This window comes from Anopheles coluzzii, chromosome 2, assembly GCF_943734685.1.
Source record: "Anopheles coluzzii chromosome 2, AcolN3, whole genome shotgun sequence".
In the NCBI taxonomy this organism is placed as follows: domain Eukaryota; kingdom Metazoa; phylum Arthropoda; class Insecta; order Diptera; family Culicidae; genus Anopheles; species Anopheles coluzzii.
The window spans coordinates 20,900,453-20,917,414 of NC_064670.1; the positions used below are offsets into that span (position 1 = coordinate 20,900,453).

A 16,962-nucleotide genomic window follows, 5' to 3' on the forward strand; every position below is an offset into this window, starting at 1 on the left:
AATCGGCCTTTGTTATGACAGCCGAAGCGCCCTCTGTCCGTGAGCGTGCGCACTACCCGTTGGCAACGGAATCTGTCAAACAAACGAGAAAGGCCAATGTTTTGTTGTCAAAATAGAAAAATCGAATTTCCAGCACCGCTGCCGAAATAGTGCTACCAAATGAAGTGAATTGTACGGTTTGCTGGCTTAAAAACGGTGCGCTGTGCTAGTTTGAAACAGTTCTCAGCCGAGGAAATCGAAGGATTCATACAAAATGCCGGTTTGTAGTTAATTTCGGAGCAATGACATCACCGCTCTAGACTTACCCCCTTTCATCGCATTGCGTGTGCGTGTGTTTGCACTGATACTACATATGCCCATCGGGGCGCCTCCCCCTTTCTATCATCCGTAGGAGGAAGCGATCAAAAATGAAGGTGAAATTGAAAACGTTCGAGTGGTCGTGCGGGTCAGGCCGATGGACAAAAGCGAGCTCGACGTTGGCAGCCAAAATGTAATCAAGGTGGACAAATCCAATCGCAGCATCACGGTCGTTAAGCCGAACGCAAACTCCAGCGAACCGCCCAAGGTGTACTACTTTGATAACGTTTTCGGCGAGGATTCGACACAGGTGCGTGTTATTCAACGTGGGGCTTACAATATTCCGCCCCACCACTGGCTAGAGTGGCCCACCGCGGTTTGCAATTATATATGATGGGTTGAGTGGCTCCGCGCGAGTGGGCCGGCCACCATACCTCCTCGTGCGCCGAGCCACCGTGCGGTTTCCTTTCTCTTTCGCGTGTAATGACCAGCGCAGACCGATGGGTACAGGCTGGAAAGCTCTGTTTGCACCATTGTTAATTGCTTTTAGTTGTGTTTTACCACATTGCTTTACACCGTAAGGCTTCGATGTACGTTCAGCTGATGACCCAGATGGCATCTTCGAACGACACGAGACAAGGCAAAACGCTGGTTCAAGGCCAAAAGCAAACGGGCAGTTTGCAATTGGACCACCTGTTATTATTTTCAAATAGAACGGAGTAGTTTTGAGGTAAAGCATATTTTTAATTGGTGTGGACAGTTCTGCTAATGATAAAATGTTCGAATATCAATCACTTATCGAAGAACGTCCATTTGTTAGGCTTCAAATCGATTGAACAAACATTGAAAAAAAAAATGATAATGTTGCGATAGTTTTGCAGACATTTTGTTTTTTATTTTTATCAGGTTTCATTCTGTTGCATGAGATGATATCAGGTTTATCTAATTTATACACTGTTGAATATTTTTTCTTTCCCAATATACCCATATCAAACGCTACCTTTTTATGAATTGAGACAAAAACTTGTATTTATTAGAAATTCGAATGTATTCCTCAAAAGAGTGTAATGTTTCGTGTTTCATCTTGAAATGCAAATTTGCTTAAATGATAGTTGTAGAAAACTTATTTTGTACAAGAGGACATTAACGTCCATCTTCATTGTTTTATGCTTAACAACGTAATTTAACGTATGGCTTTTGAAGAGAACAAAACACTCGCTGCCTATCCTGCACAACATTCTTCTTCGCAATCTAATGATGTTACCATCCATTGAAAGGAGAATATTGACAAAATATGTGCGCTTAACAATTAGAGATAAAACAAAAATGCACATGCATTAACGGTGGTAGAAGCTTAACATATATAATGATGGTAGAAAACCGTGTCGTACAATATTCACGGCTTTTCCGGTAGTTCGTTGCAGCTTCTTACGTTCTAATATTTGGTAGATTAGTTCTTCACTCATCTAAAAAAAATGTTGTACTGACGAATTATAAAATCGATTTAAAGTGAATGTGAAGAAGAGCTTATTGCTGAGATTGCGAATTAATTGGACGAAATGCATTTGCATTTAAAGTTATGAACCAATGTGTTCAAAATGCCCTCAAAAATGCTTAAATAGCTCAATGATTGGTGATGGTGAAAATTTGAACTTTTCAACGTGATTAAAAGGCTATAGTTTGGATGGGGAAAAAAACGTTTTCACGATTCATTTGGACGGTCTCGTCACTGGGCCGAGGTAATTGGTCGGGGGGAGATTTTTCCAGCACCTAATCACAACTGGAAAACCTGGATAAACGATAGTTTGGCTTGCATAGCTCATGTGTCTCGATATTTACAGGTTGTTTCGAAGGAGATAATAACATAGATAACGTATTAAGCTTAACATCTAATGGATGGAAGAATATTATGACAAAATGTGTTGTTATCCTAACGTTAACGTAGTGTTAGAAAAATGCCTCCATCGGGGATGGCGATGTGTTCATTCGATTTCACCCTTCATGCCTAGGCGCACGGTGACAATTAGATCGATCAGATAGAACAATGCGCCGACCACTGCAACCGAGCCAGCACCGCACAAGAAATCCATTCTGCAAAGAAAATCGAAGTAAAAACATTTTGTTTTAGCATTATTACTGTTGAAGTGCAGAAAGCAATGCCGTGCACCGCATACCTTTGCGTGTTGGGCGGCCAGTAGTTGCGGTTCTTCGTCTCGGACCAGTCGTTCAAGATGCAGGCGGCGGTCGCCAGGTATAAGATGAAACCGGTCAAGTTCAGCAACGAGCTTAGTTTCCACGGAAAGCTACAGAGCGGATGGAAAAAGTAGATCAATGTTTGGTGTTCGGTCACCCGATACGCATGCAGCGTCGGCCAAACTGGCACACATACTTGTCTCGAATGACCTTTCCGAACAGATAAACCACGGAAAATACCAGAAACAAGACGAACGTCCCGTAGGCCAGCGCAACGGTGCGCGATGAGATGAACACGCGCAGCCGCGAATGGTGGGCCGGATCATCGATCAGTCCGATGCAAACGATTGCGACAGCCTGCAAATTACAGAGAGCAAACGATGACGATGTAACGTGAGTGGCTGTTGTTGGCACGCCGAGCAGGCCAATTTGCAAATAAGTTGTATGGCAGCAAAGGGAAGGAGGGTGGCAGGTGCAGTAAGAACCCTCGGCAAGTGGTTTACGACGATGCAAAGAACAACAAGAGAACCGAGGGGAAGTTAGAAGAAATATCCGCTCTAGAACGACACTAATTACCGACGTACAATCTCGCACCTCCATCGGGTACAGTCGCAGCGACGGAATGCGGGTCGTTGTGGGTGCTTCCGCCAGTCCGCCACCAGCGACAGAGTTTACCGTCGTTGACTCATGACTCATAGCATGAGTGATGACAATCACACCCGTACAGAACGGCCCTCGGCTGCAAAAAGGGCGCCCGTGAGAAAAAAAGCAGTTGCAGCACAGATGTGTGGAGTCTTGCGCTGTGTTTTTTTTGCCATCTCGGTCGCGTTATTGCGTCGATTGTGTTTGACTCTTGCAAGACAATCGATATCTTTCATCTGTACGCGTCCGGTGCAGTGGTGGGAGAATGGAGTGTGGTGTGGGATGTTTGTGTGATTTAATTGCGATGTGGTGGCGGTGGTGCTACTTGCTGCCACTATTACGATGTACTGCTTCAACGACTGCATGCACCGCGCGGCTTGTCGTAGTTGCATAACGTGCGAGGAATGGGTTTCCGTCGGTTCGGTTAGAACTCGTAAACATATTTTCTACTAAATTCGTTTATGCAAAAGGGAACAGATCTGAGCAGAACATGCTAGATACGTTCCAGATCTGCCTCGAACAGTTGCCGATAGCGACCACTGTGCCGCTCAAAACTGACATCATCCTATGGTTTGCGTCGGACGACAACACCGCCACCTTCTCCGACCTTTTGACCGAACCAGTTAAGCATGAGCATCAGTTTAGAATCGTTTTAATTTGAACAAATAGCTGAAAAGGAAACGGGGGTGAGATGGTTCTTACCAGCTCGAGCAGCTTCAGCACCGGCGGCAAAAACTTGCCCGCTCCGCTGCTGTTGAAGTACTCCTTTCGCATGCCACGATCGGCCTGATCAGCGCCGGACTCTGCGTTTGCCATCGTAATACGCGAGATTTCTGTGAGGCGAGGGGTGAAATGCATGATAAGAAAAATGGTAATTAGTTAGTTGTTCAAAGCTCCTTAACACGGTTGATCGTGGCGTGAAACAGCATTGCGCTAAAAAACATGCGATCGTGCCCTGCGTACGCAGGGATACGCGTGCGTACGAAGCGCAGACTTTGCAATTGCGTTGTTAACTACACAGCGCGTGCGCGCGCCCATACAAACACTTGTCGTGAACATTAATACCGTTTTGTTATTGTTTATGCTCACTACCGGGAAGAAGGGTAGTGAAGGTTTAGTCAGTGTAACATTTTGTTCCGCTCTTTCGTTAAGTGTTTTACAATCGATCGTCATCTTGAACGCGACAGGAAACACGGTTGCGCCGGAAGGGTTGAGATTGCGTAGGAGATTAGTGGTAATTGAATAATTGCCTGCCTACTGACTTTGTCTTGTCTGGTTGGTCGCGCTGGAATTGCTGTCATAACGGAATGCACGCGTGGGGTGACAAACTTGCGTAAATAACCAAACCGACGAGACGCAACACAACACAACTTTAACTCTGTATTCAAAACGGGTTTAATAATGGTGGTTAGGCTGTTAAATTGGATTAATTATGTTGGTGGCCACTTATTTGGAACATTGCGCTATTGCTGGATTAAGAAAAAAAAACAACAACACTAATCGGTGCTACGGTGGATTAGCATTCGGTTTTGCAGCAAACAACGCCGTCGTACTTCGTTATACTCTACCTATATTCATGGTATAACAGTTAGCAAATCTCTACACAATGTCCCTCTTTGAATCCGCAATACACCACTGCAAGTATTAACATTTGTTAGAATCATCATTCAGAAATCGCACACGTAAAAGACTCCTTCTAATGAACCTGCTTACTGTCTCTCCCCGAAAATCGCAGATAATTAACATAAATCTTATCGCCACACCCGCACAACGACACGCGAAAAAAAAGCCTACCGTTTTGGGACGGTTTCTGTGCCGGCAATGGTTCCGCCGGCACCACACCCTCTTCCTCCGCCGTTGGGCTGCTTTCCTCTTTCTTTGGATCGCGTGAAATCTTCGAATTGCCCATAGTTGGCGCGAAGGGTTTGCGTTTGGGTGTGGTTCTTCCGACTGCGGTGCAAACAGCAAACCAACGTGTAATGGATGACAGACCCGCCTAGCACGCGTTCTCCGTTGCAAAGCGCTTGCAATACACCCTAGCCTAGCCTAGCTGCCTGTGTCTATGAACACCACCTGCAAGTGACTGACTTTGAGGGCCGGGATTCAATCACCGGGACCAGTTGCACCAGGGACCAACCCGATCACAGAGATGAATATTGATGCGAAGGTGACGATCGTGTTGTTATACAACGCCACGCTACTTCCGATGCGTGTAGTGGTGTGTGGTGCACGATGCACAGCAGTGCTCAATAATCTTCGATTTCTAACCAGCATGACCAACAGCAGTAGCGAGCAGAGCGGCAGTGTTATGATGGGTTTCATTTTTTGTTTAAATCCCATTTTGAATGGGTTTACTCATGTGTAAAGTGCCCACTGCCTGCTACTACCTACTATAGCTTCTAGCACGGCCAAACCTCACCCGTTCAGGGGAGGATTTTAGGGAGCTGTTAGCGCGAACGGTCTATAATTTAAACGTTGTGCCCGTTTGGTTTGAATCTGTAACTTTCTCTTCATCCGATCCTACCCGATATCGCGGGCATGGTTAGCATGTATGCTGCATGTTTCCACACCGCACAAGCAAGAGCTGTAATTTGTACCTCTTATGACACACAAGCACGGGGCAAGCATTGGGCACAATGCGCTCCCTCTCTCTCTCTCTCTGCTGCCAGGAAAGCGTGCTGTTTGTCGAATGGTTATGATGCCTTTTTTTGTTTCTTCCCCCCCAATAGCTGGTACCGACATTCGTCGAGTCGTGCTTCGCTGTCAAAGCGTAGCTCTGGTTCCGGTGCCCTTTCTTAGGCAAAACCGCGCACTGGCCTGAACGATTTCCGCACGATTGAAGTCGATAGCAGCGGCGACACGAGGTTTCATTTTTCTCACCATTTTTCTCTCGGAAGGAATGGCAGCGGAAAGTGGAACTGGTTGGTCGCCGTGGCCGTGCGTACTTAGCGTTGCATCGTGAATCGTTTCGAATGCAATATTGCATCGGGCCCTGCTGTAATGCGACAAGATGTTTGTGTGCTACAAACGGCGAGTAGTGTGAACGTTTGGTTATCGTCATACCCGCAGCGGAAGTTGGTAGATATGCGCACACCTTTCCTCATCCATCCAGCACCAACCATGCAAAGGGGGGACAATTTTCTTCCCGCTTTTTGTCACGCGAAATTCCATTACTACCTCCCTCTCCCCGCGCCCATTGCAGAAAGTAATGGTTTTTGTTGTATTGTTGGACGTTTTTTTGTATTGATTAATGTTTCCTTTCCCCCCCTGTCTTTTATGCATGGATTGGTAATGATGACTCGGGGAACCATCAGGAACAGTGGACAAGAGAAAGTTGTTGAAATAAAATTGAATCTAATACAAAAAAAAACACACACACACACACTGCGCGCATTCCGGTAGTAATGATCAACTCCGCCACCGCTAATGATCACTCTCACAGCGATCGTCACCGCGTTCAATCGTTCGTTCGGTCGTGATTGGAGGCATTGCATGCAAATGTTTGCCACCTTCCCTGAGAGTGAAAGGATGGAGTGTGATTTAGAAGAGCATAAAAAAAAATTACCCCAAGCGCATTATGCGTCTTCCGCGCGATGCACACGCGCACCACGGACAGGTTCACAGATCGCCTTATGCAACCTGCGCAACGCAATAGAAAACTCTCCCCCCTTGGCTTCGAAGGCGATCAAACAAATCTTTCTCTAAGATGCATTGGGTGCTTACCACACAACAGGCTTGTGCGTTATTTTACGCACATATTTGCTGGTTTCCCCCCCTGTTGCTCGCCCCTTGCCAAAGGGAAGGTGACCATCGCATCTCATTCTCCCTTTTGGAAGTGGGAAGTGAAAGCTCCCACGAATCCACCCCGAAACAACACACCACAGGGTTCGATTGGAAGGGCTTTGAAGTTGATAGACACGGCAGCAACACACATTTCAAAGCTTCGTTGGGGTGATGCTGACAGGAAGAAAAAAACTTGCCGGCAGCATGACAGCACAATCGAATAATGGATGTAATGCGGCGTATGGGAATATGGTGCTCGCATGCAGTGGAACACAACAATGTGAGTGCACAATATATACGCCTCCAGCTGTTGTGTGTGATGGGAGCTTCACGTGGAAAGCTAAAATCCATTAGATATACTTCCTTCTAATATTCACAAACACACCACCACGGTATGGTTATAAATAATTTAGCTACTGTGTATGGATTTTAATTTAATTCTCCTCGTTTGCTAGAACATTTCAGTCGGCTCCGCGTTACGTGCCATCCCGCCACTCAATCTAGATCTGAGTCATGCTGAATCCCGCGCGGTGTGTTGCGGTTGCGTGTTAGCAGCGCTACGCCAAAAACCCCCCGCCACTGGACGCGAAACGACGAACCAAAACAAAATACGTATCAAAATAAATACTGCCACGCTGCTTTTCCGCGCTACCAGCACCACCCCGGGATCGGGAGCGCCACAGCACGACCACAACAGCAGTACGATTTCCACGCGCTACAACCACTACAGTTTCGTGTTTGTGAGCGTTTGTGGTGCGGAATACACAAGCGAGAGACGGAAGGAATGAACTGTAACACACAAGCGCTGGACACCCGAGCATAAAATGGGAATGAAAGTCACACACTGGGCAGCATAATTTTGCGGTGCGCTCGCCTGGAAGAAAAGGGGCCTGTAGAAAACCCGCCAAACCAGCTTTTGGGGTGGTTTGTGATCGTTACGCCAGTAAGAGAGAGAGAGACACGGTCGCAAAAGAAGGAAGCAAATTGAGAGTGCAAGAGTTGTTTATTCTCGTGAAATGGAAGCCCACGTTGGGGCTTCCCCTTTATACGCCCGTTGGACCTCCGAAGAAAGGGTCACGGATTTAAAGAGCCAGGTTTTCTTTGGCGCGGGTGCTTTAAATCGTGCATCCCCCGAGAGGAAAGGGCGCCCGCTGATTGCTCATTCTTTCATGCGTTTTTGGAAGCTCCGGTGAAGTAATTGTAACTGTTGTTGGAGTCGAGTGTTCCCGCATCACACACACACTTACACGCAGATAAGAGGGATAGGTGTGGGTGGGTGGGTGGTTTTTAAACGTTTCGCCTTTTATACGTGTCCAGCTTTTCGATGAGCGGTGGAAAAGACCATGTGGCAGTCGACACCGAACGCCCGCGAGCATTGAGAAAGGTTGGGAAAACTTTCCCGCGCATTTTGTTTTTTTCCTGTACGCTGCAGTGTTGTTCCATGGTGTGCCACGAGATGGACAAAGCACACCTATCCCTGCATTGTTATGAAGTCGTTGTTTAAGATGCCCATCACACACTACGATCGGAATTCGTACTGCTTTTGGCTGGAAACTGTGAAAAGATGGACCAAGCGAGACAGTCTTCCACGGAGGACACATTTCAGAGATCGGTATTTGTTTTGCTCCAGCAACCGGTTTAGCACCTTCGAGAACGTTATGATGTTTGGCTGACGTTATGTGGCGAACGTTATCATGTCCTCTTTGCGCTTCGCAATCGGTCGGAATCCGAATCCACTCCAGTAATCGCTGGATTGAAGCGGAATTTTCCACCGTTCAGTGGTACACGCGTTGAATATAGTGTTTTTATGTGTTTTTATGTCCGGTACCAGTTGCTTAAAGCATTATGATTTGTCTCGATACAAACGAGCGTCCCATGGCGGAAGCCACAGACAAATAAACTTTCACTCGTGACAACCGCAAAGCCAGCAAGCCATTGAGCGGAAGTCCACTATCACATGCTTCGTGGCTTGCCCATATCTGGACGGAATGATGCATGTCACTATTATCGATCACGTGGTGTCGGGACGATAAACAGGATCAATTATTTAAGAGAGCGAGATTTCTCCAAGATCCCACTCAAAGATCATTCGCGTACGGGCAAAGTGTGGACATTGCGCCTAATTGCTGTGTACTTATCCGATCATGACGCGGGATGTAAAATTAATGTAATTGATTGCTATCCTGCGAACTGTTCAATTCGCCACGACAGTCAACCACTGCTGTCGCCGTGGACCGGTTTTTTGTGTACCTGTTGCTTTCGAAGACACTCTTCGCAAGTGGTGAAGGTAGGCATTAGATTCCTTCGGTTTGATTCAAGCCGGCCGCAATCACGTAATCGGCAGTACGAACCTAGTACAGGACAACCATCACCACCACCACGAGCGTACGTTCACCTGTGCATCGGCTGGTGTGTACCCTCCGGTCTGCACAGGTGTTTCTTAGGCCGGGGTCGCAAGAACGTACCACACGAAAGGGTGCGATGAGTGGGCCCACGTTTAGAATGGTTCCTTCGCGTTGCGTGTCACTGAAGCGGCAACACAATTGGGTCACGGTACGCTCCAACCGCGGCGAAGGTACCGACGACGTCATAACCCGCGTCTGGAAAAGTCGTGCACGAAGTCGACACGAAGTGTTTGGTAGCTGCACTGCCCCTCACTTGCACATTGTATTGTACGGGAAGTGGCAAATTACTTCAAGCAGGCAAAGGTGAAACGGTTGTAGAAGATGAATGTTCTCGCTTTGGGGCAAATGTTACATTTTGCTGGGGGAAAGCAATACCACTAATGGGTTCTTTATTTGTTCAACGGTGTACTAGTGGCGAACGACAACATTCGGAAACCGCTTTGTCGAGAGTTCAAACCCAGCCACGCACCACGTTTTCAGGGTGCGTAAAAGCGTGCCAGAATAGATGATAAATACATATAGGCATGGCATTCGGAGGGAGTAATGCGTGTATGTGAGGATCAAGTCAACTTGAAAGACGTTCAGTAAACAAAAAACAGTTAACAACAACAACCAATAGATGGTAAACAAAAAGATGGGTCGAAAAAACGGGGCGCAACAACAGAAGAGTTCGTTGACGCTGCCCAGTAAAGTCGTTTTCGACAAGCTCAACATACAGTTCTTCGACCGCACGGGGCGGAATTTTATGTCTTCCCGACCACTTGTTAGTGTGGCTACGGTTCACTAAACACTCGAGACGACGGAACGACATCACCCGGGTCATGCTTGATGCTTTCCCGCGCTTGATAAAACATGTCAATTACGGACACACTTGCGCTTTGTGCACGCCGTCGTGCAATTGCTCTCGGTTGCATGTTTGTTTACTCCTGCTGCTATGCTATCGATTTTCTTGTCCGATTGTGCATTTGTGCTCGGACCACGTGGTGGACCACACTTGTGAAGGGTCTTGGGTGGCAACTGTGTGTGTGTGAATCATTGCACCATTCTCTTCTCGAAGGTACTTTCATTTTTAACATTGAGCGTAGACAATTCTCGAGCAAGTGGGAAATGCAAGTACATTTACTGGTTTGTTTTACGCTTTGGGTGATTTTGTAGAAATGTTAACCGTTGAATTTTAAAAAATCAGCTAAAACGTTGGATTTGAAAGTCTAGCCATATCGCTAGCAGCATGGTTGGCCGGTCAAAAGAAGTATACACATTAGAGACCGGTCCGCTTATGACATGTTGGTCTCATAGATCCACTTTTCCTCTTCTCTTCACCTGTTCACGTGTCTAGTATTGCTAGCTAGCTTTTGGGCAATACACATTCTTCCTGTAGCAAAACTGGATTGTCAACATTCCGCCAGCGTAGAGCGTAGAGAGAGATACACGCAGGACCGAATTATATGTGCGCGCCGTGATTGTGCGTATCGCTTTCATCAAAACTAAAGCCCAGCTCAGACACACCCCGTGTGTGTGATGTACAGAAATTAATATTCTATATCGTTAACGCCACAGAGAAAAAGGTCACGAAGCATGAATCACATCACATCACACACACTCCCATTTCTAATGCCAACATCACCGTCACGACAAGGACTTGGCTTTGTTTTGGAAGCTCTTTTTTGGGTGGTTTGTTCTTCAGTAAGGATGTACATTTTTGCTACACTGCTTTGGGCTTGCCGCTAACGTTGTTTACTACCCTTCCGTCAGCACGCTATCCTTTCTGGCGAAAAACTTTTCCACGCACTAAACGACACAGGCGCAGTAAAAAACGAGCCAACAGTTTCGATCAAGCAGTTCGATCTGCTGGCACTCGAATCGTGGGACTATTTACCGTTAGGCTTTTTCTACACGACCCAATACAGACCAAACAGTGTATCTATTGCCTGTGTCAACTGCCAACGTGTATTACTTCTTGCTAACGAATGCAAAACGCACCACGGATTATAATACTGTCTCATCTACACTTAAAATGGGGTCGGGTCCATCCAGCCCCCACCCCAGTTGAGGGGGGGGGGGGGGGACGCTCGGAAATTATGTTCCGATGGCATGTGTCAGCCCAGTCGGCGGGACCGCGCCCAATTCCATTTCTCTAGCACACGCCCGATGCACCACGAATAGAGCCATTATTTTACGCCAATGATTACAGTGTGGAACAAACGCGTACGACGAGCAGGGCGGGCATGATGGATCACTAAGATTATCTTTGGGGGTAGATCTTACTGGGATTGTTGCCTTTTTTAGCGGAATGAAACTTTCAACTCATCTCTCTAACCTGTTTAATATTGTACAAAATCGCGTTCAAGTTCACTATTTTTGTTTTAATTTTAAAGCACGTGTGATTTGGTGGTTTAAATTTGTAACGATTTCAAATTATTCCTCGCCGTTGTAGACACTTGCGCCACGATGATAATGAACCTCTCGCCCAGCACAGAGACGTCCGGTTTAGGGGAAAGCGCGCTCAAAACTGAACCGTCTCCGCATCGCCGTACCGCGTGCAAGGGGTCCGTAACGGCAACATTCCCCTTTTATGCTTCGGGGTGGCGGGAGGAGTATATGTGTATGTGTGTGTGTGTTGGTTGGGTGGTTGGGCCGCAGCACAGCACGCAGCTTATGCTGGACGGTGGTGCGACACACAGTGCGGGCGACATAGAAGGCTGTTCGTGGTGGTGGTGATGTTTGAGCTTGGTAAGCACAGCAACCCCTACTTGCGGGTGTGTGTAAACCGTGCATGAGCTTGCACGAAAGCTTTGTGAGGGTAGAGCGCGGGCTATGAATAACCCTTAAAGTGCAGTGAATGTCGTTAATTCTTTTTTTTTTGTAATTTAATACTTTTAAGTAAATTATCTTTGAAGCATGTAAAGCAATGTATGGAGTTAGCAAACATCGGCTTTATTTTTTTTTTTTCTTCTATACTGATAAGGGTTCAAACAATGGCTATACCAGCACTTATTAACACTTGTCGATCTTCGGAGCTGCGCTGTCTTTGTGTGTTCGCATCCACTCTACCACTCTGCCCCGCCTGTGTGCTAATTTGAATGTTGATGGCATTCAGCAGACGGGCGCCGCTGCCGGTGGAAGGGATTGGAATGCAACAAAAGGGTCATTACCGGTGTGAGGTTCGAAATGCACTGGCATTCAACAAACGACATATCAATAGCGCCCCATTAGCATTGTAACGAGCACACGATGAGGTGCTTTATTGTATGTGTGTGCGTGTGCAACAGTCTGCAGTTGACTGCACTGATCTGCGTTTGAAGGTGTTACCAGTAAATAAATTAAATTTTTAGCTTACTGTCCTGAGGGCGTGTTTCACGCGGAACGCATTAACGGGTGAAAACTGCCCAGAATGAATCATTCTTATCACGCCTTTCTGTGTTCCAGTGGCATACTAACACACTGTTCTATCTCACTCTCACCCTTGACGTCGCTTGATGATTACCTCATATAAGGTTTGGGTCATCGCGATCGATCATTCTCGTGCACGTCTGCAGCGGTTAAATGGTCGTCGAGAACGTCCAACTGCGTCCGAGAACGTGCTCCAACCAACCCCTCCGGCGGTTTGCACAACTGCGACGCCAACGTTGCCAAAGAGGAGTGGGATAGGGGATAATTGATTTAATTAGCGCACTTCATTGAACGGAATCAGTAGTCTTCTCCCACAAACTAGGTGGGCATTATGGTTTAGGTCAGGATAGCGGACCGTTTGCTCTGGCCCCACGCGTACATTTGGGCGAATAAGTTAATTGATTTAATTTGTAAGCGCTTTACGAGCTTGGCAGCAAAACGCCCAAAACGCCCGGGCGTGTGTGAAGAAATTGCTTGCGTTGCCTGTGCGCTACATATGTTTTCCCCAGTTTCGTTTGTTCTAAAACCCGCACCGCTTTTCCCTCCCGCCCCGCAGATCGATCTGTACGTGGACACTGCGCGCCCGATCGTGGACAAGGTGCTGGAGGGCTACAATGGTACCATCCTGGCGTACGGGCAGACCGGCACCGGCAAAACGTACACGATGTCGGGCAGTGCCGACTCGCCGCAGACCAAGGGCATCATCCCGAACACGTTCGCGCACATCTTCGGGCACATTGCGCGGGGCAAGGAGAACCAAAAGTTCCTCGTGCGCGTCAGCTACATGGAGATCTACAACGAGGAGGTGCGCGACCTGCTCGGCAAGGAGCTGAACAAGAGCCTCGAGGTGAAGGAGCGGGCCGACATCGGCGTGTTCGTGAAGGATCTGAGCGGGTACGTGGTGCACAATGCGGACGATCTGGACAACATCATGAAGCTGGGCAACAAGAACCGGGTCGTCGGCGCGACCAAGATGAACTCGGAGTCGTCCCGCTCGCACGCGATCTTCTCCATCACGGTCGAGTCGAGCGAGACGGACGAGGCGGGCCGGCAGTACGTGCGCATGGGCAAGCTGCAGCTGGTCGATCTGGCCGGCTCGGAGCGCCAGAGCAAGACGCAATCGTCCGGGCTGCGGCTGAAGGAGGCGACCAAGATCAACCTGTCGCTTTCCGTGCTGGGCAACGTGATCAGCGCGCTGGTGGACGGGAAGAGCACGCACATCCCGTACCGCAACTCGAAGCTGACGCGCCTGCTGCAGGATTCGCTCGGCGGCAACAGCAAAACGGTCATGTGCGCCAGCATCAGCCCGGCCGACTCGAATTACGTCGAGACGATCTCGACGCTGCGGTACGCGTGCCGGGCGAAGAGCATCCAGAATCTGGCCCACATCAACGAGGAGCCGAAGGATGCGCTGCTGCGCCACTTCCAGGAGGAAATCGAGGAGCTGAAGCGGCAGTTGGAGGAGGGCATCTTTCAACAGGGCATCGAAAGCGGCGACGAGGAGGAGGAAGATGAGGGTGATGGGGAGGGCGAGGATGAGGAGGACGCGGTGGAGGAGGAGTGTGATCCGGACGCGGACCGGGAGCGCGAGCGGCTGGAGCGCAAGGAGAAGCAGCGCAAGGAGAAGGCCCGGGAGCGCAAGGAGAAGAGCGACGCGGAGAAGGAGCTGCTGGAGAAGAAGGCGATGGAGAATCAGCAGGAGCTGAAGAAGGCAAAGTGAGTGTGTGTGTGTGTGTGTGTGCGTGTGTGTATGGAGCATTTGAGATGGGCGAAAAGAAGGTGGTTCTAACGTAAACATTTCCTTTTTTTTAGATCGGAACAGGATCAGCTGCGGGCCAAGCTGTCCTCGCTGGAGAACAAAATTCTGGTCGGCGGCGAAAATCTGCTCGAGAAGGCGAAGGAGCAGGAGCTGCTGCTGGAAAACTCAATCACCGAGCTGGAGCAGCGCACCAAGACGGAGCGCGAGCTGAAGGAAAATCTGCAAAAGATCGAGGCGGAGCGGATCGACATCGAGGAGCGGTACAGCTCGCTGCAGGAGGAGTGCGTCGGCAAAACGAAGAAGCTGCAGCGCGTCATGTCCATGCTGATGAGCATCAAGTCGGAGCTGGCCGACCAGCAGCAGGAGCAGCAGCGGGAAAAGGAGGGCATCTACGAGAACATACGCAGCCTGTCGCGCGAGCTGGCCCTCTGCGAGCTGGTCATTAACTCGTACATTCCGAAGGAGTATCAGGTACGTCGTGTGTGATGGCGTGCTGTGCCTTATCTAAGCAAATCGTTCATTTTTCAATCTCTCCCCGCCTTGCAGAGCATGATCGAGAAGTTTACGCACTGGAACGAGGACATTGGCGAGTGGCAGCTCAAGTGCGTCGCGTACACGGGCAACAACATGCGCAAAAACATCCCCGAACCAAAGGTCAACACCAAAGAGACGGATCTGATCGACCTGTCGCACGTGTATCTTAGCTACAACACGGACTCCGTGGCAGAGCCGATCCGTGCCAAGACGGCCAGACCGCGCACGTCCGGCATTGCCCGCCCGACCACGGCCAGGAAGTACTACTAGAGCGCTTTGGCTGGGTTTGGAACGGGGCATATACTTCAAATGAGGCTTTTTTATATGCTTTCATGGGATGGTTTGGGAAGGCATATGCGTCACTTAACTTTAAACGAGACACAACACAAGATTTCAGCAACCGTTTTCGCTGACGGTGTGCCTCGTGAAAATGCTTCCTCACCGTATGGAGTGACGGAAGCTTGGCACTAAACGCACAACAGGCACCAACAACACACTCGCTTTACACTGAAACGTGCAATTCGATACTAGTCGCTTTACGTTCCAAACGGTGAACGATGATGGTCAGTAGTGGTATTTTTGATTTTTGGTGAGTAAATCCGGAGCCACGAACGAATATGACCGTGGTGCGCCCGGCTAACCAAAAACCACACCACAACACAGGAGCGAGAGCTCACAGCGGACCGTGCGGGCAAACCCATTGGAGGTGGGTGCAAGTTATTATTTGAGGTATTTTATATTACACAAGGTATTTTTTGTTGACTGCAAGTTGACGCTTATTGTTTCAGTAGCATATATTCCAGTGCGCACTTACTGTGCTGTGTCTACTTTACTGTATGTATAGCGCGCGTGAACCTTTATTTAAACTAGACAATGCTTACACATGCCAGGCGCCATGTCGATGATGATTTCAAACCAGATACCAGACATAGGAACGTAAAATAGGGCCAAGGATAGGGGCTTACATCCTTGCGAGGTCTCATGATGGAACTCATAACTCGTTTTGAGTGAATATTTAAACAAAATCATTTAACATTTTAAGTTTAGGAAGGATGTAGGACAAACTATCGCTTCAGCGTATACTAAACATGAGAAATTAAAACTCACTCCCTTAATTTCATAGATACATCACGAGATCGGTAACCAAAAACAACAGTCGTAGAACAAGATTTTGCTGTGGTTGTGACAATATTTCCAGTAATGTTTAGCCGAAAAAATGATAATGGGAAACTTTATTTTGTTATGTACAGTGCAGGTACGATTCCGTTTACGATTTTAGGTAGTGTGGGCACACGACTTCCACTCATCCACGATTATTAACGATTTCATTTGCACGCGCCTCTTTGTTGCATTTAGTGGCATTACACAAACTAAAGGACAACTTTCTACTTACACTATTTTGTATCGAGCATTTGTGTCCATTGCGTGATTGTAGGAATGGATTTAACCAGCAAAAACCGTAGCGAACAAGGTCAACCCCATCATAACCATCCCCCAGTCCACTCTTAGCCGGATAGGAGGACGAGAGAACAAGGAACGTGAATATGTATTTTATAGGCTAGTCACAGTTGCTTCAGTTTGGAAGCAATACCGCTCACCCATAATCAAACTTACTACTCAATGAGACAGTTTTTTCTCGCTTTAAGAAAGTTTAAGGCAACAAAACATGACTTGGCATAAGCACTAAACGCGAGGAACGTCACTTAGCAAGGGATAGAAGAAACCTTTTTATGGCGTTATTTGCAATTAAAACTAACAATAATACTCAACACAAACACAAACACTCACACACGAACAAACATTTGCATATTTGTACTGTAGATGGCATTGAAATACACTAGAAAAACGATAAATGTTTGCGCTTCGTTCGCGTTTGGAATGAAGTGAAAAGCGGACGCGTTTATTCGTTCGGCATTAAACAACACTCTCCCTTTTAACGGTCATCACATTAATCAAACG

The 16,962-nt window shown here is 47.8% G+C and overlaps 2 protein-coding genes across 3 annotated transcripts; one reads left to right on the forward strand and one right to left on the reverse strand.

Annotated features, from left to right (window-relative positions):
- The first annotated feature begins 93 nt into the window (after window positions 1–93).
- Window positions 94–16,856, forward strand: LOC120954000 (kinesin-like protein KIF3A). The gene is made up of 5 exons (XM_040374488.2): window positions 94–259; window positions 392–607; window positions 13,267–14,426; window positions 14,523–14,940; window positions 15,016–16,856. The coding sequence occupies exons 1-5, from the start codon at window positions 254–256 to the stop codon at window positions 15,271–15,273; spliced, it is 2,058 nt and encodes a 685-aa protein (XP_040230422.1). The 5' UTR covers window positions 94–253; the 3' UTR covers window positions 15,274–16,856.
- On the reverse strand, window positions 1,322–11,839 carry LOC120954004 (uncharacterized). 2 transcript variants are annotated; one of them, XM_040374495.2, is made up of 6 exons: window positions 11,638–11,839; window positions 4,701–4,767; window positions 3,835–3,965; window positions 2,687–2,847; window positions 2,472–2,600; window positions 1,322–2,388 (listed from the first exon to the last, which is right to left on the reverse strand). In XM_040374495.2, exons 2-6 carry the CDS (start codon window positions 4,708–4,710, stop codon window positions 2,280–2,282), a joined length of 540 nt encoding a protein of 179 aa, XP_040230429.1. In that variant the 5' UTR covers window positions 4,711–4,767; window positions 11,638–11,839; the 3' UTR covers window positions 1,322–2,279. The 2 variants fall into 2 exon arrangements, with proteins under 2 accessions (XP_040230429.1, XP_040230428.2); XM_040374494.2 differs by lacking the exons at window positions 4,701–4,767; window positions 11,638–11,839 and adding an exon at window positions 4,927–6,132.
- Window positions 16,857–16,962: the final 106 nt, after the last annotated feature.

Bases quoted from the DNA above. Each gene is read 5' to 3' on its own strand.
- LOC120954000 (XM_040374488.2), top strand. The intron at 14,427-14,522 runs GTGAGTGTGTGT...CCTTTTTTTTAG, and splicing joins CAGGAGCTGAAGAAGGCAAA to ATCGGAACAGGATCAGCTGC. The intron at 14,941-15,015 runs GTACGTCGTGTG...CCCGCCTTGCAG, and splicing joins ACATTCCGAAGGAGTATCAG to AGCATGATCGAGAAGTTTAC.
- LOC120954004 (XM_040374494.2), bottom strand. From the start codon at position 5,041: ATGGGCAATTCGAAGATTTCACGCGATCCAAAGAAAGAGGAAAGCAGC. The intron at 2,848-3,834 runs GTAAGAACCATC...TGTAATTTGCAG, and splicing joins TGCTGAAGCTGCTCGAGCTG to GCTGTCGCAATCGTTTGCAT. The intron at 2,389-2,471 runs GTATGCGGTGCA...TTTTCTTTGCAG, and splicing joins TGGCCGCCCAACACGCAAAG to AATGGATTTCTTGTGCGGTG.